General features: G+C 37.3%; 1 protein-coding gene across 1 annotated transcript in view; it reads left to right on the top strand.

Annotated features, from left to right (window-relative positions):
- The window catches only part of ABHD5 (abhydrolase domain containing 5, lysophosphatidic acid acyltransferase), a 31,376-nt gene extending 11,534 nt beyond the window's left edge, over window positions 1-19,842 (top strand). Inside the window, exons 2-7 of the mRNA XM_074575124.1 lie at window positions 7,785-7,870; window positions 8,154-8,526; window positions 11,424-11,578; window positions 15,017-15,128; window positions 15,671-15,857; window positions 17,284-19,842. Coding sequence (XP_074431225.1) covers window positions 7,785-7,870; window positions 8,154-8,526; window positions 11,424-11,578; window positions 15,017-15,128; window positions 15,671-15,857; window positions 17,284-17,373 — 1,003 coding nt within the window. The 3' untranslated portion in view covers window positions 17,374-19,842. The remainder of the gene's footprint in view (window positions 1-7,784; window positions 7,871-8,153; window positions 8,527-11,423; window positions 11,579-15,016; window positions 15,129-15,670; window positions 15,858-17,283) is intronic.
- Window positions 19,843-20,780: the final 938 nt, after the last annotated feature.

The following is a 20,780-nucleotide window of genomic DNA, read 5'->3' as shown; positions in this document are numbered from 1 at the left end:
TGACTGTATTTGTTATTCTCAGAAAGATTAAGCACAAAAGAACATGCTGCACTTTGGGGGCAGGAATGAAGGACTGCAAGGACTCCTAAAATCGGTTATGCTCTTGAAGTTCTCATGAAACCATATCCTGAGCCTTGTTCCTGAGACATCGCTGCCCAGTTAAATACAGACTGACTGAGGGCGTGATTATACGTTACTGTCTGTCAGTGGCAGCTCTGACTTAAAAGCTTGCTGTCCTCCACCTTTCTGCACTAGTCTTTTTTTCCACCTTGTTAGCCTGTAGGTTTGTTGATTAACCGTTTGCCTTCTCTGTCACCTGGGTCTCCGTCATTATCTGGTTTAAAATGTAGTTTCTTTTAAAGCTGAATTATTTCACAAATCTGACAGAGAGCAACCACAAAAATAGTTGAACTGTCAAAATGGAGGGAATAGTAAGGTTTTAGATCTGATCTGATCTGCTGTAGTGAGGATGGCCTGAGATTCAGGCATCACATCACTCGGTTTACCACATACTGATACCAGCAGGAATAAAAATGCAGAAGTAGGGTGCTTCTCAGAGTCGGACTAACGCACGGACTTTTCTGTGTGTTTTATCTTTCTCATTTTAAAAATTGTCTTTCCTTGACTTTACGGACTAACACTGAATATTAACCGTAGTGAACTATTTGTGGCAAAGGTTTAAGTCTAATATGTATTTGCTGCATCTTTTTCTTAGTTTCATGCAGAGTGTGTTGCTTTCACACGATAAACATATTTTCCTAATTTCCTAAACTTTACAAATTTAATTAGGAAATTGGAGTTCTCTTTCATGCTAATCAGTAATACATTCTCTCATTTTCAATTAAATGTGCTTTGCTTTGTAGTTTTTACTTCATTTTATAATTAATAAAATCTCACTGTTATATTCCTACATATTCTTTGAACAGAATCTAGGTCTTTAAGAATTTATTTTATTTACTTCTTTATATTAAAACTTCCTCCACCCCAACTTTCTCTGTCATAGCAAGATTTCTGCTTTGCCTAAATTAGTACCAACCCTAAATGTGTAATTTTCTTGGATTTTAAATTATTGCAGTTGTTAAAATGTTAAGAGACTACTGGATTATCTGAAATGATATAGAAGAACTTGAACCTGTTCATAATACTAAATCCACAATGATTAAGTGACATCCTAATTTTAGTGGTACTACCTTATGCATTTTAAATTTATGACTATTAGTCATTTAATACTGTGTTGCCAAACAAGAATGTTATCAAATTTGATACAGAGATATGCGGTTCCAATATATAATAATTTTAAAACTTCCTTGAGTTGGAAATAGTTCCCACTTTTGTATCTCCTCAAGTTTATTTTTCCATTTACTGGAGTTTTAGAAACATGTTTTCTTGTTCTTTCACACAGTAGTTTGAAATAGGTTTATTGCATATTTTTTTTCCCAGTGATTTGTTAAACATCCTAGAGAAAAACATTTAAACATTCAAGAGAAATTCTTCTGGGAGTAAATAGACAACAAGATGGAACTTGGATACAATGAATGTTGGAAAGAAAAGTATTTTTCTTTACTTAAATAGTAGGTTTTTTGTAATGATAGTGTTGCTAGTAAACGTTAATAAAGAAGCATTAATTCTTGCCATAATCAGTCATGTGACCAACACTCAGTATTCTGGTGTTGCAAGCCATTAAATTAATGAAATCGGAAAGGAAAAGTGTATTATAACTTAAATGTATCTTGGACATAATCAGACAGATGTAAACATGTACTTTTCTCTGGCATTTTGACACACAAAGTCCTATTTGATTGTGTCATCCTTGACTGTTTCTTTTGCTTTGTATTGTTTCAGGTTATTACTGTAAAGTTGAAATTTAGTAACCAAAAATAGAATTTGCTCTGAAAACTTGGTGGTGTTGACAATGGAATAAACCACTCTTAGGCTTTGTGTAAATTACTGCTGATGCTGAGGAAAATGCAGAAAACATTCAGTAAATAGACTTATTTCTACGGTTCCTCTTAAAAAAAAAAAAAAAAAAAAAAAAAAGAAGCAGCTAATGAAAAGGGGAAAAGGGTATCTCTGGTTATTTCACTTAAGGATCCATCCATACAAAATCCTATGTTAACTATAGAATGTCCTTAGAGCATTAGTGTAAAGCAGTTTACTTTTAAAATTGGCCCTTTGCTCTAAATTTGGTATGTTGACCTCTTGCGCCATTATGAATACCTGACGCTCCTTTTCACTCCTCCTGTTTTGCCCATTCTTAGTCTTTCTGTAACAATTGGAAGGGTTGAGTAAGTTGCTTTTCCTTGTTGGCGGTTGCTCCATTCTTTTAATTACTGATCTCTTTTGGCTGTTACTTATGGATTAATGATAATATTTAAGTATTTAGGGTTTGTTTTGGTAAAACACTGAGCACTATAACCTCACTTCAGCAAAACACTTAAATAGATGACTTGTTTCACTGAAGTACAATGCTTAAGTGTTTTTACGTGGTGGAGTTACGTGAGACCTTAGAAGAGTAAGCCTTATGATGCTTATCGTATTTAGATTTCAACACATTGGCAGTTCTGAATTCCTTTGCTAGCATAGTACTTCAAAAATACCTCATGCGGAAACAAGATGGGAGAGTCTGAGCAGTCTTTCATTAGCTTACCCTTGTTTTGCTGTTATAGTGCAAGATGCTCTGTGGGGCTAGCTCAACCTGATGGATGTTCATAACCACCGTGTCAGCTGGATGGCCCTGAAAATCACAATGCCATTCCGCTTGGTGGCGGGCAGAAACAGTACAACAAATTCTCTGCATTAATTTGATTTTTCTTTCATTCCTTATAAATAGCTGGAATTAGTTCTGAGAGTCAGGAGAGGAGAAGGTTAGGGGTTTTTGAAAAATCAGCTTGATTGTAATAAGATTTAAGAGTAAAGTTTGAAATGTTTTACCAGTGATTTCACTCTGTGTTTCAGCTTTGTAAGTTCTTGAGCTAAAACCCTAGCTTGGTAGTTTGCAACACTGTCTGCAAAAATTCAATTAAAAATATGAAATATGTTCATTTGCTGAGAACAAGACAAAACCAGATACACAGCTCTGTTGCTCGTGCATTCAGTTACATTCCCGTAATCCTTTGCTTGTGAGTTATTGTGTAATTCTTGTATACCCTGAGCTCTGGTTTCCATACTGATGTAATTTTTAAGTCCAAATAATCTTCGTGACAGGAAAGTCTACTCTCCACACTTCTGTCACTAATGCATGTTTCAGCACCTGTTTCTTGGTCTATATTGGGAGTTTTGGTTACCTTACTAACCTCAAAATTCTTGGTGGAAAGACGATTTTTGTATTCACTATTGTAGGAAGATCTCTGCGTCTCCTGTCTTGGTGGGTCAGCAATTTTTGACAAATCATCATGTAGCAAATGGTGTTGCTTTCATTTACTCTGATTTAGTGGAGTTCTGTTGCTTGTAGGTGTTCTTGTTTTGCTTTTTGGCCACACAGGCTTTGCATAGATTATTGCAGCTAGCTGTGCAATGGTGGTGTACATGGGAAAATAACCTCTGTTGAATGATTTTAAGCTTAATACATCTTGTGAGCCATGCATTCATATAACTCTAATGTAAGTTAATTGTAAGCTTGAAAAGTGAGAGAATGAGCTCCATGTCTGTACATTTATATCTCCTAGATGGAGTTATAAGCAACTTCTGTTGAACATTTGTTGAACGTCTTTATATGGTAGAGCTTCATTTTCTAAATCCACATTATGAGCCAGAAATCAGATAGACTGTTCAGCTGTTTGAGTGCATACGACAGTGTTACAATAGATGTTTTCAATTCTTCAATGTTACCTAAGCTTTCATGAGCTTTTTGTGGAGTAAGTCAAATTTGTAACTGGCTACAGATCCATTAGTTGTCCTGTATGTAATCAACTCTCACCAAGCTAAATAGGATTAATCTAGCTGACAGAATGGTAGTATCTGAGTTACATATTTGCCACGTTCTTCATCCAATTTGACCTAATTAGTGGAGGTGGATGGGTGGGTCAGGTTCACTATGCCTCTGCCTCTACTTGATTCTCAGTTCTTTTGAAAGTTACCCGTGGGCATTTTAAGCTGTGCTGTCGCAGCAAGTTCTTGGTTCAAATGAACATTCAAGCAGCAAAGGAAAAGCAGTGCTAGTTACATTTTACACAATATTCAATTATTCGTTACTCCTTAGATGTGTAAACATAGTACGCATTATATATTTTTAAGTAATTATTTTATTTATTTATTTATTTTTATCCTTCCTTATGCTTGAACCCGGGGAAGCAGGACACTTGCTCCAGCCAGCCAATGTGTTAGGTCCTGGCTGGCCGCTTGGCCCCTGTGCATAGTGGTTGCAGCTCCATATTGTCAAATGTCTGCACCTGTGTCCCTTTTGTTTTCATTATTTATTACCGTGTTTAGTCATCGGCATAGGCTACTGATGGTCTCGCTAATCTTTTCACCTCACACTAATCACCTTGACTTTTTCCATGTCTAAGGCCGTTCAGTGAGTGTGTCCGGGGCTTTCCCTTACCTTCTGTTCTCCTGCCCAAGTCGTGTCACAAGAAGCGTGGAGGACTCTTGGCAGAGAGCGCAACTTCTTTGAATGCCCGGCAGGTCAGCAGCCCCCCATCTGCTGGCCTCTGATTTTTCCTGCCTCTGGTACTCCACACTTGTTTAGGTGGCTGTGAAAAGCGTAACTGACCCCAAATAGGAGATGCGAGGAAGCATTCTCTGTCATTCTCTGCCCTACTGATTATTGCTTACTTTAGCATGGATGTGCACACTGGTTTATGTTACTGCATGGCCGCAAATGAATATACAGGTTAAATTCCACTAGTTATGCGCCTTGGTAATTTGACATGTAACACCCATATGTACAATCAGTATAAAAATGATAGAAATTTGGGCTGTCAGTTGCCAGATTTATTTCACGCTTTCTGATATAGGGAGCAGCTAAGACAAATGGATTTCTTAACTCCTCAAAACACAGGATTCACTGTTGAGTTTCTTCTTTGTAAAAAGAGAGGTGGAAACAGTGTCTGGGAAGTGGTGGGTGATGAGAGCAGAGTGGAGTCTGCCTCTGCTGGCAGTGGATAGCTCACTTACAATGTGAAACTGCTGCTGAAATCTTTAGTTTTCTTTCATATCTTATCTCCATTGCTGGTGAGCACACTGTCTTGAAAGATCCATTGCTTCTTTTTTGACATTACATAGTTCTTTTAACTTTATGTCACAGAAATGAAAATGATAGGCCATGTAAGCAATTGACATTCTTGCATGCATTTAGAAGACCCATTTAGCACAGATGTACAAAAGAAATGATATGGCCACAGTCTGGTCTTTCAAAGCTATCAGAGAAATGATTCAAATTGATTAAATAGCTGATTGGTCTTCACATGTGAAAAACACCTAGCAATGTGGTAAATCATTTTTGGAGGGGGACAGACAAAGGGTTAAGTTCTGAATGTAAGTAACAACATACTTTCTTTCTCAAATAACTTTTCTAGAAAGTGATCACTTTTTTGACAGGAAGCCTTCTCCACTTACTCTTTTAGTTCGGCAAGTACAGAATGACAGAATTGCAACCATAATTTTTATTTTAAGCATTTCAGCTTGCTGACTGTATTTTTCAAGCTATAAATGTATGTGATGTCTTCTGAATGAAAATCTCAGTATTTATAAACAGTACTGATAACTAACAAAAGACGGAGAGGGCATCTGTGTTAGAACTTTCCCATTCTGATGCAGTTTTCTAAATATTTTTCCTGAGTATCCAGGTGTCTCCCTAAGACTGGGAAATAAAATTCTGGGACTGTGAACTGTAGATTTCTTTTTTATTTCATCGTGGTTGTATCTCTACACTGTCTTCATGTTAACATATTGCAACTAAACATTTCTGTAAAAAAAAAAGAAATCTTTAAAGAAGTTTCTTTGCTAAATCAGTGGTTTTGCCTAGAAGAAACATTTCATATAGTTTTGGCATGGGGGAAATAGTGGCTGGGTTTTGTGCTTCTGACCTAAGAGTTATGAAAATGCCTAGTTGAGCATATAACTAGAAGAAAGCCTGGCTTGAAAGGGCGGTGACATAGCTATTGTTTAATAATTTACCAGAGTAATTCATAACATTGGACACAATTAGTGACAGTATTAAACTCAGATTTCACAGTTATTTGCTGGTGAAATTGCTTTTGGCTTCTGCCATCTTCAGCATCTTTAAAAATCTTACTTTTAAATAAATGCGTAGATTAACGTGGCAGCAAAACACTTGGACGCCCATTCCTGTAAGATGCTGAGTTCCTTCATTTCTTAGATTGCATGAGGACATGGCATGGAAGGACACACAACCGTCCTTCCCCATCTCTCAATACAGCATTGTAACGATTCCCATGGTCTGGTGGTTTAGGAAGGTTGTTCACAGAACAGCTGGACATCAGTGTGTTTCTCAGAGGAGTAAATAATACTGAGTAACAGTGGGCATGGGTGATTGGATGATTAATCCTTTCTGATCAGGTATGATTTGTGGCTTTTTTTCCTTGATATCGCCTAAAACGTTTCAATGAATCCGAGTAGTGCTACTTGCGATTGTATTGTACCCCAGAAAACCTTCCATGTTGTATCATAAACTGAAGTCGCTGTGCAACTGGAGTGGCTCAGCCCCTTAAAAAGGTGAGGAAAAGGTCCTTTGGATAAAGAACTTGATGGGCCAAATCTGTAATTTGTTATCCATGTGTACACTCTGAAAAATTGGACATTAATAACCTTACAGTCTTTTAACATTAATTGTTGGACAACTAATACTTTCAGCATTCAGGCCTGAAAATAATATAACTAACTGGAAAACAGTTCAGTGTAGGAAAAAGGTGCTAAAGAAAGTAAGTTGATTGTGAATTTGGTGACCTTATCCTCTTCCCTATGAGGAATGCTGTGGGGTCCTACAGTAGCAGCCTTGCACTGATAGTCTGAGCATCTTCAAAAACAGGTGAGAGAGGAGAAAAACAGGATTCCATCTCGAAAACAAGGGATAAATTAGCACCCAGGAAGAACTGTACCCAGTTGTTGTGCCCTTTGAAGCGCTGTCAGTGAGGCAATGTCGCTAGCTGAGTCATTCCCCCTGCTCTCAGGGTCAAGCTAGTGCTACCAAGACAGTAACTGACACCTGGAAAAGGAGCTTCTGTTGGGGGAATTGAAATTGCTGGTTTGTTTTCTTCTGGGACTTTGTTTCTAAGTTGGTAATGAAGGCCCTAGGTTTTTGCTTTACTAGAATAAACCTGCTTATTTTCTACTTTTTACATTTATCTAGTGTATGCATCAGTTCAGGTTAGGCTGGCAAGCGCATGGTTTATTGCTTTTTTTGGAAATAGTAGGTTCGTGCAAGGTAATGTGTGTGCAGGCAGACTTCCAAGGGAACTTGAGAGGAGGCTGGAAACCCCAATGATTGTGTTACATATCCTGCCAGGCTTGTCCGGTCGCCTTGAGGGCTGATGTCTCCAGGTTCTCAGAAGAAGCCTGCTCTGACGGAGATAGATCAGAACACCCTGATAAGGAAGCAGTGGAGAAACAGTGCGCTGTTTGAAGAACGCCCCTGATCTTGACACCACTTTATAAAAGTCAGGAGAAAGTGAATTCCCTCCCACTGCAAACTCCTGTCCTGCGTGGTGTGTAGTTGACATGGGTTCTTTTATGAAGAGCAGCAAAAGAAATGTCTTCAAAGCATCAAATGGTGCAAAAAATTGCCATCTTGCTGAAGAAATTTTTATTCTGTATTGCTGTTGTAGGTTAGGATGGTTATTCAGCTGGCTTCCTGCCTGGTGTCCCACATCACTGCTACACCTTAAAGAGGCTGAGGACAAAATGCTAAAATGTAAGTCTCTGGTTTTTAATAAGATTTATAGATATAACTAGATTTTCTATAAATTTGCATTAAATGTAATCAAAGAAGAAGAAGTTTTTAAATGTGGCTTTTACACTGTGATGAAATAAAAAGGTTTAGAATTAGATTTTCATTGTTCCTTTATTTAGATATTTGATTGTAGGCTGTCCCCTTTGAAAGGGAACTCTTATTTAAAACAGTGGTTTCCATAGAATGTACTTCATATTTTATCAGGCATGTCTATCAACTTCATTTTTTTCCACTCTTTCTTTAGGTATTGCAAGCACATACAATAAGCGATATGTGTATATACCTAATGGAAATAAAATATGGACACTGACTTTCTCTCCGGACCTTTCACATAAAACTCCACTTGTTCTCCTGCATGGGTTCGGAGGAGGTGTTGGACTGTGGGCTCTCAATTTTGAAGATCTCTGTGAGAATAGGACCGTTCATGCTTTCGACCTCCTGGGATTTGGACGTAGCAGTAGACCACACTTTGACACTGATGCTCGGGAAGCAGAGAATCAGTTTGTGGAATCCATAGAACAATGGAGAAAGGAGATGGGGTTAGAAAAAATGATTTTACTTGGACACAACCTAGGTGGATTCCTGGCTGCTGCTTACTCATTAAAATACCCATCAAGGTATGTGAAAATAAAGGAATTAAGGAGTTACTTTTCTGTAATTTTAAGGCAGATTTTATTTTATCAAGCTCTTCACAGATTATCTTTAAGTAAATGACTGTGCTGATTTAAACAAACTTGATACTGAATTTTAAACCCAAGGTATTAATTGGATGGTTTGTTTCCAGAGGAATAGAAATAAGTCGATGTGGTAAGCGTGTTTTTCTGTGTATTTTTCTGTACCTCTTTGTTGTTGTTCGGTACCCCCTTGCCATGCAAAATAGCAAAGATTGTATTTATGTGTGAATATTTTGTGGTATCTCTGATCGAAAATAGGTTTGTGAAGGGAAAATAGGCCTGTTTCTACCAAACTTCCCACTATTATGGATAACATTGAAACTTCTGAATGTAATTCCCCTAGGTAATTTATGCCTATATGCTAGCAGTCGGTCTGGTGCCAGCATGATGATGTAAAAAAGATTTTAGTGACTGTTTGATTTAAATTGTCTGTATGCCACTTCATATTTCTTCTTTGCGAAACAGCCCAGCTGCAGCAGTCCTGTGATTGCATTTCATCAGCATTTTCTGCACCATGTTGTGGCTAACAGCTAGTCCATTTTTTTCCCCGAAAACTAATAATTTGTCTCTTTTTTTGATATAGTCTGGTTATATTGCCCCTGGTGAGCTAGGATCCCACCAAGTGAGGGCATTCTGTATAAAAAAGGACATTACTTCTGTTTAGATACACATAGTGGACTCCTGTGAAAAACTGTGAACATAAGTTCAACTTTCCACATCATCTATCAGATTCTATATTATACAAAACATATCCTATTCTTTTATAGTCACGTCAATTTATTCCCTATACATTTCTCTATCTCTCATTTGGAGATTTTGAAATAAATTCATACATCATTTTTTCCTAAAAGACTTTGCCTCTTTCTTTGCAAGTGGATGACAGCTGGCGTATGCATCTGGAAATGATGTGTGAAAGTAGGCATGCGTCTCAATTCAGAATTGCATTGAAGAAATGCAGTCCTCTGCTCTAGGGATGTAAACCTGTTCTCGTCTGGGGCATAAAACAACTGTTGGCTAACTGTAGTTAGTTTCTTGTAGGGATCACTTATAAGTTCCTTACCCTTCTAAAGTATCTAAATGCCGCTGTCCTATCCCTGTGGGATTGGGGTATTGTTTCTGCCCCCTGCTGATTTACATCGAAAGTGATGCTTTGTTTTCATGCCTCACTGTGCTTAAGTTGAGGTTAATTAATTTGGGGGTGTTTCAGTTTGTGCTCTCACATTACTAATGTTTCTCTGAAGTTAAACTAACACCATCAAATTAGCAAATTGACTGGTAGGATCTTAAGACAGCATTGAATCAAGTGATAAATATAGCATGGCTTTCAACCAGATTATCTAACAGTGCATTAGAGGCTTAAGGGATTCTGGATACATATTGTTAGGAAAGCAGATCTGTTTCTCCAAGCTTAGGTGATCTGTTAATTTACTATGTTGTACCAAAGTTGTTCATGAGACATCTGAGGTTACGAATCCAAAAAGGTTCCCATTTAGAATATTCTCGGGTGGTGGGGGGTCTTGATTTTCAAATACTACAACTTCTGAACTGTTACTTTTGGAATGATTTCTTATGGTCAACTTCCCATTATCCTGGGTTATTTTTTAGGCTTGGTAAGTAAAAGGAGAAATGCCAAATAGGAAGGAAAGCATTAAGAAAGGAAAGATGAAAAAAAGTTTACTCTGTTTTTATTCATGTGTTTGCTTTATTGTGTTTAATTCCATAGTTCGTACACAGAATGTTCCTTACAGTCATTAGCCTCTAATCTCTCCTGCTTGGTTTGTATAGTTAAATTCTACCCTGTCTTCTTGCAAATACGCTCGAGGATGAGCTGGCAGCCAAGAAACATCTTTGGGAGGTTAATCCTTTTCAACCCCTCATTTCAAGCACAGATTTTTGGTTTCCCAACTGATTATAGTCCAGAAATAGCCTTTGGGGTCACTTTTGACATCGTTTTAGGCACTAAGAACTGTTCTGTATTAGATATCTAATCTCATGGCTTTGAAAGAGAAGGAAGTCATGAAAAAGAAAGTAAAGATCATGAAGCTTGCATAGAAAATCACCTTAAATATGCAAAACGATAGTTAAGTGTCGCTTTTTCAGAAATCAGCAGTATCTGGGACACTTAGAGTTGGTGTTATTATGGGTTTAAACAGAAATAGACGATTGCAATTTACAAAGATGAAATAGATTTTTTGCTTGAGGGGGACTCACAGCATGAAGTGATTGATAGTTGCATGTGCTGGAGATTCCTACTATGCTCTCTGTACTGAGGTTCCTTTGAGTAATAGTTTTATAAATTGTCTCTTTGACGTTTGTTTCATGACCTAAATCAATAAATTGAGAAAACATCTGCTAATTTTGCTCTGCCTCTCTTTACTTTGCTAAGATGATTTTTCAGATATATTGCATCTCTTCTTAAAACAGAGAGCTTAGAAGGCTTGAAAAAGAAAGACTTTTAGCAAGTTTACTTAAATGGAACAGATGCAATTATCTTCTTTTCTGTGGAATTAAACTGCTCCTGCAAATAATATTGACTGAGCGTATAGATTATGCTAGTTTTAAAAATAGAAACAAGACTGCCCTTTTTCTCAAATGCGTGACAGTGGGTGTCTATCGAATGCTGAATTTATCTTTGTGACATGAACTTCCAAGTTGCAATCCAATCTCTCTGTAATTAGTAATCAAAAGCAAAACCATTGATGACTCAGAAACTAGATAATAAGCCACTATGACAGAAGTAACTAAAACAGGTTGCATAGTCCACAGATAGCACATTTCTGTCGTACTCAGTCGAAGAAAAATTAATGTACTCTAAACCTCTGAACGTTTTTTGCCCACAGGGTCAAACATCTTATCTTAGTGGAGCCATGGGGTTTTCCAGAGAGGCCTGACAATGCCGAACACGAAAGACCAATTCCAATGTGGATCAAAGCACTAGGAGCTATATTGAGTCCATTTAATCCATTAGCTGGGCTGAGGATAGCAGGACCCTTTGGTGAGTTTTAGCTACTCTTAAATACCATTTCTGTTTTCGTTAAACATAAACAGGGAGCAGATATCACATTAAGATAAGCTTTGTTGCAAGGCCATATCACCCACAGAGAAAAGGAAGAAAAAGTGGGAGGGGTTGAGGAAAGATGAACTCTTCAGGACAAGAGGGCAGGCTCTTTCTATTAGAAATACTGGTATGATAGTTTATAGCAAGCTACATTATATTACTGTAGGCTACAGTTATAGTGAGTCAGAGTATGTGGACATCTGTTGGAGAAGCCTGACAAAGAGGCGTGAATGTGAAAAGTTTTTTTCTGGTTGCCTCCAGTCACAGTCCACTTAGTTTCCCTTCCAACTGCAGTTTGATGGACAAACAGGATTTCCGAATTTGGTTAACGTTAGAAAGCAGTCTGTCAAACTCATTTGTCTTTGGCCTGAGTTTAGAGAAGTTAAATTGAAAATGGGTTCTTTACATTAGCCATTTTCTTACTACTCTAGGAAATTTTGTGGGGCTCACTGGTGTCCTGCATTACAGTGGCAGTCTGTCCTTTGTATTTCTACATTTCCTCAGCAGCACTGGTGAGGTGTTAGAAAAACTCTGTGTACCCTAGTACTAGGACTAGGTAGGGATGACCAAAAATACTATTTTTTTAGTTTATGTGGGGAGAACGGTGTGATCAAATCTTAAATTTGTGTTCCTTCTAGAGGGGAAAGAGGTTATCTGTCTATTACTCTCTGTACTACAGGAGTATCTGCTGGAGAGGCTTGGAAAAAGAGATCCCTCAGGCCCCTCACAAGTTACAATTAACTCACCTCTTCATCATTTTTATTATTCAGTCTGAAGAGAAACTAATGACATTTCTAGGCTTTGTTTACATTTAAACCACATCTGTTTCCTAAATCTCTTTCTATAGAGTATATATTTTAATATACTGATCTATTTGATTGTTTTGGGGAGCGTGACAAAATTAGCTTTTCAGACAAGCAATATGATTTGTATAAACAGATTATTATTTTTTAAAGTAAAATGCTAATTCGGTTAGCAAAACAACCTGAAGCGTATTGAGTGATAAGCACTGATTTAATGCCTTTTATCCAATAACAAATGCGTGCATAAATCGATCCATGTAGAAGAGTTCAAAGCTGAAGTTGTCTCCCTTAGCAAGTGCAGTCAAAACCACGCTGTAGAAACAGACCCCGTCTTGGCGAGGTATCCCCAACCTAACCTCGCTTATAGGTTGCTGCAGAGGTCGATGCTTTTCAAAATTTTTCATCCATTTCTCACTCTACGTGTTAAAAAAGTTTTCCATCATCAACTTAATGTGCAATTCTTGACAGGTGAAGCGTAGTTCTTGGAGAAGGGTAAGTTTAAACACTGTGCTGTGAAGTAGGCATCAAACCCAACCTGATGAAGGCACTGAACCAAACCCAGGTTTGCTTCTACACATACATGGGTTTAAGGTTCTGGGCAGGCATAGCTGTCTGATCCTCATTACAAAGCCAATTGCTCTTGTTCAAAGGTACAAGTTAGGCACTTAAATGAGAGCCAGGTTCTTTGGGATATCATGATGGTATCACATGGATATTTAATCAGACCCTCAGGCAGGTACTTAAACCTGGGAGAGAGACAGAATCAAGAGAGATCTTTTTACTTAAGTGATTTCCAGTTAGTTGATTTGCATGTTTTCCTTCACTTAACTGGAACAGTCACCCAGGAGGCTCACAGTATTGGGGTTTCTGCACTTAGATTGAATTTGTGAATTCTGTTCCTAAAGCTGAATGCCTAAAAATTGCTCAGGACAACAGTAACGTCACTGGGACCACACCATTTTTGTGGAACTTGGTGTCTTCAATGTTACTATTTCTTCCAGCATTTCCATAGACACTATGGAAAACATCAGCCAGACAATTGAGGGTGTCTTCAATAAACATCACAAGAATGAACCAGTGTGATTGCATTCTAAAATTTGTTCCAAAGTTGCCTTGACTCTTTGTTTCATTCTCCCCTGTAAATTCCTAGGGAAGGAGAACAGTTTTGCAATTGGACCCACAGCCAAAGCACTTTCTATCAAAACAGAAAATGAATTCTAAAATTTGGTAACATTCAGTCCCCTCGTTATTGGAAAAGGGGGTGCTGTGGTCTCTATGCTGGTAGCAGGGGAAGACACAGAATTAGTCTCTTTCTTCTAGGTACTCTTATCCCAAGCCATCTGTATCGTTTGTGTTCAAAAATAAACAGACAGAGAAAGACAAAAGTCCAGCAATTGAACTCTCTATAGAGAAAATACAAGCAGCAGAGCAAATTGCAGAATGTTTGCAAAATCTTCATTGCTTCAGGACTTAAATAGCTGTTTCATAAGGGAATTATTTTCTCCTGCACTGTATTAGTTTTCTGATTTGATTTAAAGCATACATAAGGGCATGTTGCAATAGTCCAATCTCAAGGTTAAAAACACATAGATCACTGTGACAAGGTCTACATAAATAGTACCAGGCCTTTGGCCAGGGACAGGTGGGAAGAAATGACATCATCATAATTGCACAGATTAACAACAGTATTTTCAGTTGATCAACCCAAGTGGTAAACTCTTCAAGGATGAATAATATTTTTAAGACTAGGATTACCCTTTAGTGAGGCTGTTGTCCCAAAGATCTGTCTGGTCAACTAGAAGCGGCTTCTTCCTTAAAGAAGTGATTCGGAATAGGAGCTTAACTTTAGAAAGCCTGAACTGGCCCCTGAAGGGACCTGCGTCTCTAGTTTGGCTGTTAAGAGAGCATGGACAATAGCTTTCCTAGGTGAGATCTCTTGATTTGTACCAGTTCTTGTGTCTTATAATCTTGTCAAAATTTCTACGCCTGTTTTTCCACATAGGCTTCTGTTCTTTCAAGTAAACACTAGCTAGATCAACTAGTTTCGGAAGGAGACTGTTCTGTAAAAGGAGAGCACAGACTTATATCTAAGGAAGAGCAGCCCAGCTTTTTCAGCAGTGCCTTCTGGTTCTGAAAGGTGGGCTGCTTTTGGCCCACCCAGTGCTGCCAGAGCAAGGAGAAGGGCAGTGTTGGTATCAGGCGAGACTAAACTGGCGGCAAAAAGATGCTCTACCTAGCCCTTTTGCTGGTCCCATTTGCGTGTTTCCTCTATTGCTGCAGTGGCCCTTCTCAAACATTTCCTATAAGTATTCAGCAAGGATTGAATTACTCCCCCTTTCTGGTGCAGCATAAAGTCCTTTAGAATATTTCTGTTTCATTCCTGTTTGATGTAATACCATCGTGTTTTCCTAAGACATGCAAGTGGTGAAACAAAACATTGGTTTAGAGGTCATCAAGCTTAGCCACGAGTTTCAAGGGAACGTGTTTGGAGGGTTATAACGGAAAGCATTAGGCAATCTGATGAAGTTGGATATACTAATTCCTCCTCTAATAGTGTTTTCTGTTTTAACAGGATTGAGCCTTGTTCAGCGTTTAAGACCGGATTTCAAGCGAAAGTATTCATCGATGTTTGATGACAACACTGTGGCTGAATATATTTATCACTGCAATGTACAGTCACCCAGGTGAGTATGAGTTTCCAAGTGTATGTTTTGAAGTCTTTCATTTACTGAGGGCCTGCTATTCCCTCTGATGGCCATGGCAATGGTGTGCATGCTGCTTTTTTTAAATGGTAAAATTTATTGTCTTGATTGAAGAAAAAGATAACGTTGTACTTTTTCTGAATTCCAGAAACTGAAAAATGTAAAAGCTGTCTTAGTTCTGTATTTCTTCTGAACTACCTGCGTGTTAATTCTGAGAGAGTTTGTGTGCTAATTTTTAATTTAAAAAATGTTACAGTGGTTTAATTTGTAAAGAATTTCTTAAAAAACTTTAAAAATAAGGTATTTCATTCTTTTAAGTGTTATCACTCAGTACTGTGAAAACATAGGTTCTTTCTGTTGAAAATTACATGCAAACCTTGAAAACTTTGTTTCTTAATAGTAAAAAATGCCAGCCTTGTGTATTAATGCACTCTGTGTTACTAAAAGGCACAGATACTCCAATTTAGAGAAAAGGCAAATCCAATGGAAATTTAATTGTTTTTACTCTCTTGAATGACTTGAAGTGGTGAAACAGCTTTCAAGAACATGACAATTCCTTATGGATGGGCAAAAAGGCCGATGCTGCAACGGATTCCACAAATGGACCGAGACATTCCTATCACTGTGGTCTATGGAGCACGTTCGTGTATAGATGGCAATTCTGGCAGCACTGTCCAGTCTCTGAGACCAAATTCGTATGTGAAGACAATAGTAAGTTGACTTTTAAAGCAGTTGTTTGTTTATCGTGTGGATTTGTTTAAATTGTATCTATGTTTTCTGTATAATGCTTTTGTTTGTCTGATAAGAGAATGGTTTGTACCTGGTGCTTAGTTCTTGTAAGCATCTTTAAGTCATTAAAAAAATACTTAGTGTTATCTTCCTAGCTAATACATTCCTGTTTAGAGGTACGGCCTTATTTAAAATGTGTGTACTTGCTACTTGATGTGAATGTGCACACTGCATTTTTTGTTGATTTCTATAAAAACAAATTTAAATGTGATCTTCACGCATTGTCACATCAGTCAGCCGTGATAACAGAATATGCATATATGTTACAATGCTATGAGGTGATAAAATGTTTGAATACACCAGCTGTCTTCTTACTGATGTTTAGATTTATCTGGACAGAAGTGTACAATATGTGATGTTTTTTTAACACGATAACATAACTTTACTTTTATGGGCTTCAATTAGAAACAACATGTTTTAATGGAGGGGGGAAAAATAGATTTAAATACAAATTGATCTTGGACTGATTATAAAATTGAGAGAAAACAGGTCAAGTACCTTTGCTGTACACTATGGTGATGGCTTGGTACCAGTTTTGGCAGAGAATGATAAATGACAGAAATAAGTAACCACCCTATTTGTGGTTACTTAAGCCCTTAAGTTTTTTTACATAATTGCTGTGAAATAATCTAGGGCACAAATATGGGTGTTTCCCCCGTATATTGCATCGTATGGATTTTACTTGTTCACGCTTAACATAGTTGTTGTTAATTTGCAGGGTTGAAATCTGTTTCCACAAGTCTAGAAAATCCCCAGCAATTTAAGCTTTTGTGTTCTTAATCATTTATCCTAGTACCTCCTTTAGTTTCTTCCACGTAATTTTTATAATAAGAGAATGCCAATTATTTGATGCTCTCTGTAATGCAAACGCTTACAGAACTGAAGAGCAACCTGGCAGAACTATTTGAGTGGAGAACAAAGGGGATGAAGATGAATCAGAAGTATGATATGTAAAACACGTTCTCCTAAGTTTGTTTTGCCGTGACTTGTGTCGACTTGAATGGTGGTGTGTTTTTCCACAAGGCGTGCAATTGAATAAGCCGGAGTTTTGCCCTCTTTTCCTGTGTAGCAAAGTTCCTTCAACAGGTGAAACAAGCTTTTGTTTTTCCTGATGTTTACAGTCCTTTTTAGGCTGTATGATACCACCTCCTGGCAGCAGTTGTGCTAACTGCATTAACACAGGCTGGGTGCAAGCGATCGGTTCCAGTTTTAAGATCTGTCTTTTCAAGTAATAGTGTATCAAGCAGGTAACGTGTCAAAGTCAGGTTCTTCACATGTCCCAGTATTTATTTATTTGTTTATTACATTCTGGTGATTTTTGATCTGTTTCTTCACCTTTATCCTCTAGGCTGTCCTTGGTGCGGGTCATTATGTGTATGCTGATCAACCCGAAGACTTCAATCAGAAAGTGAAAGATATCTGCAATTCCGTGGACTGACTGTCTTCTGTTCTGTAGAAAGTCGTACCATAGATAGCGTTTAGTACCAATACTCTCTAGGAAATCACTAAAGAATGTGGAGCTACTGGCACAGGCTCTCTTTGCACATTGTTTCTTCTAAGAAGCCATTTGCACACTTAAACCACTTAGTGCCTTTTGGGGGAGGGTGTAGGTGTGTAGGGAGATTTGAAGCAAACTTTGTACAGATTTGTTCTGAGATTGGTTTTTAGATTATTGGCCTGTCATATGAAATTACACGCAACTTTTTAAACTGGAATTTTCTTCAAAATGTAATTGAATTTTGCACATGTTGGACTTCTAAAGATGCTGAATTCTTCACTAACGCGGAGAAGAACTGTATCGATGCAGATACAATGTATAAAATGCAGTTTGGTTTCTTTATAAAAATTCATAGTTTTTAGTTGATGTTTCATAGCAAGAAAATGAAAATACTTACTCATTTCATATTTGGAATTCAAAACTCCATATACAATATTTTAAGAGGGTGTGTTTTATTTTTTTTTATTGGCATGGTAACAGCTTACGAAGCTGATTTTGAGAGAGGCCAAAACAATGAGCAGTGTCTGTCGCTGAAATACGTGTGTTAGTTTGTAAGAAATTGGGGCTCAGTATTGGGAAATCTGTCTTCTGTTGGATTTTATTTCCATTTATCTCAAGGCATCTTTTTCTGTCTCTGCAACTTTTACAGAAGGCTCAGTTTGTACGAGTCAATGATGTTACCAGCACTCGTGCTTCCATAGATATTTTGATATGTAGATCTCAATATTTTAAAATATAGAAATTGGCTTGTTAGTTACACCATCTATTATTAACGCTTTACTGCAAGATTTGTTACTAGCCTAAACCTAACAATTGTAGATAAGTGGACAAGATTTTGATTAGGGCTAGGGAATGGCCATCTGGATAGTGAGCATAATTCCCTTTTTCTTTAATTAGAAAACCTAGTCCTAGGAAATTCAGGGTGGAAGAGAGGCAGAGGGAGAATATTGACGTTCTCTAATTGGGAACTACAACAGGTTAGTGTATTTTAGTTAACATGCAGCCTCCTTATAGGAAGGATCATTACTGGAGTGAACAATACCACTGTAACAAATTATAATTATTTTTCTTGGAGATTCTTAATATAATTATATATTTAAATGGAGTATTTCGGTATTAGAGATAATCCAGTCTCTGCATCTTTTTGAAATTGTAGTTTGACATTAGTTCTTCACATGCTTAGTAAATTATATTAAGCAAAATACTTTGTCACTTTAAAGCCAAATTATGTGGTGATTTTTTTAACAGGTTTACATATGATCTGCTTTTGAATATTAAATTTACTACTGAAGAGTTCTTGATACTTTTATACATAGAAAAATTTTAGTTAATGATAGCACCTTTTTAAAGCTTGGGTGGAATTCTGTGCATTTTTTTATCAAATTAAGGAATTGTGACACATATTTATGATGTGGAAGGCAAAGATACCTAAAATAGTCAGGAAATACTCTGATTATGTTCCCAGCCAAACATAATCTCCCTCTTTCTGAAGGAGATATTTATCTATGTGGCGCTATGTAAACATCAAACAGTCTTTGTGACTGCCTTGACCGGTAGCACTTAATATCTAACAAGCTAAAGATTTTTATTAAAATTAACGATTGAATTAAATTACTTTTTCAATTAGCAAATGCCAGAATGTTTAAGCAAAACTTTGGGTTATTTGCTAAAATCTTGAGTTCAAAGTGGAAAATCAGAATATCAATTATATTTTTGAATATAAGCTATAAATTATCAGTCGTGTCACCATTTAGGTGGATGCCTTCAATATGTATTTTTTCCCCCTTTTCAGTGTCTAATTTGTATTTATCAACTTAAACAGCTGTTTTAATTGTGTGTAAAAACCTAATGCAAAAATATATTCTGAGTCTCCTCCGAATAACAAAAGGTGAAACAAGCTATTGGTGGTTTCAGATAGCACTTACTGATGGGAATTCTAGATTCCACATCAAAAGATGGAAGTAGGGATGAAAATTGCACACTGGATGTGAATATTGTTTTAAATATCCCTTGCTTTTTCAGCTTATTGTACTAATAAGACTTATTGCTTAAGTTTTGCACAATAAAAAAAAATCTAAATGTTATGTTTGATTAATGATAAGACCTGATGTTGCTTTTGTAAAAATTGTGTGTATTTAAACCCTAGAAATCAAGAGTGATTAATAAGGTGAGCCTAAACCATTCAAAATACATTAAAAATGAGGCAATGCTTATTTTCAAATGTCTCAATGTACTTAACTGAAACTGGTAAGCATTTGTCAACAAGTAGCTGCAAGCTCGGAACGCTGGTTGTATATACAAAACAATGTTTGTTGGTTGTCTTCCAGGCGGTATTGGATACTGCTGTGAAGGTCAAGATGGAATTTTGAATATCCTATTGTGTGCAACATAACCCAATAAAGTTAATTTAATAAACATAGTAAGAGGTGCTGAACAGAAAATGAATGGCACAAACTGAAACACTTGGGAGCTGGACCTTTTGTGAGCAGTTACTGACGAGGAATAAGGTCAGTTCCTACAGAAGTTCTCTTTCAGTGCAATGACCAGGTGCTTAAATGCACCGCGGCGAGCACTGAACACTGATGGTGCTATTTTTATTATAGTGCTATAAAATAAGACAAGAATCACAGGCATAAACGTACCCAAAGATCTATCCCGTTCTAGCATCAAAATGAAGACAGCTTTGCAGCAGAGGCTAGGGCATAACAAAAAGAATCCAAAATATTAATAAAATCCAAGATTAACTGTCTAAGTCTCCAGGACGCGCTCTTCTTCCTGAGGTTGTTGTGATAAAATTTTATTAAAGTAACTTAGTAATATTTTGTTTGCATGGCTGAGTTCATCTTGTTACTTATTGAACCCTGCCAGATTAGATTTTAGTTCTGAAAAACTGATTTTCAGAGAAGTAATTTATTGATAAGACTCTATAATAAAACATTCGCAGCCATCACAAGTAAGCCCCCGTTTGTATCTGATTGTGAAAAGTAAATGGAGAGTGTGAATTCGTAGGCGTTGAGCTTGGAAAAAATGGGTCCAAACAGGAGAAATGCTGTCGTCTGGTTTCACTCGGATTAAACCAATGCTGGCATTTCTTTTTAAACCTTATCTTTTTAAGGTTGCTACAACTGTTTGTGCTGAACTGATGTGACAGTCTCTGTCTGAAATGCTCTCTGTGGTCTGTTGCGGTTCCTCAAATTCCCAGCCCTTCCAGATCACAGTTATTCAGCTTTTTGACTGGGGGTAAGACAAGATTAAATACAATGAAACGATCTGGAATCAATGTGTGGGCAGACATATTCAGGATTGCCTATTTTGCTAGCATTCATTAAAAAGTGAGCCTCTGGAAG

The sequence above is a fragment of the Larus michahellis genome, chromosome 2, assembly GCF_964199755.1.
Source record: "Larus michahellis chromosome 2, bLarMic1.1, whole genome shotgun sequence".
In the NCBI taxonomy this organism is placed as follows: Eukaryota; Metazoa; Chordata; class Aves; order Charadriiformes; family Laridae; genus Larus; species Larus michahellis.
Note: the sequence above shows the minus strand (reverse complement) of the source record. Positions and strands in the feature narration are given on the sequence as shown.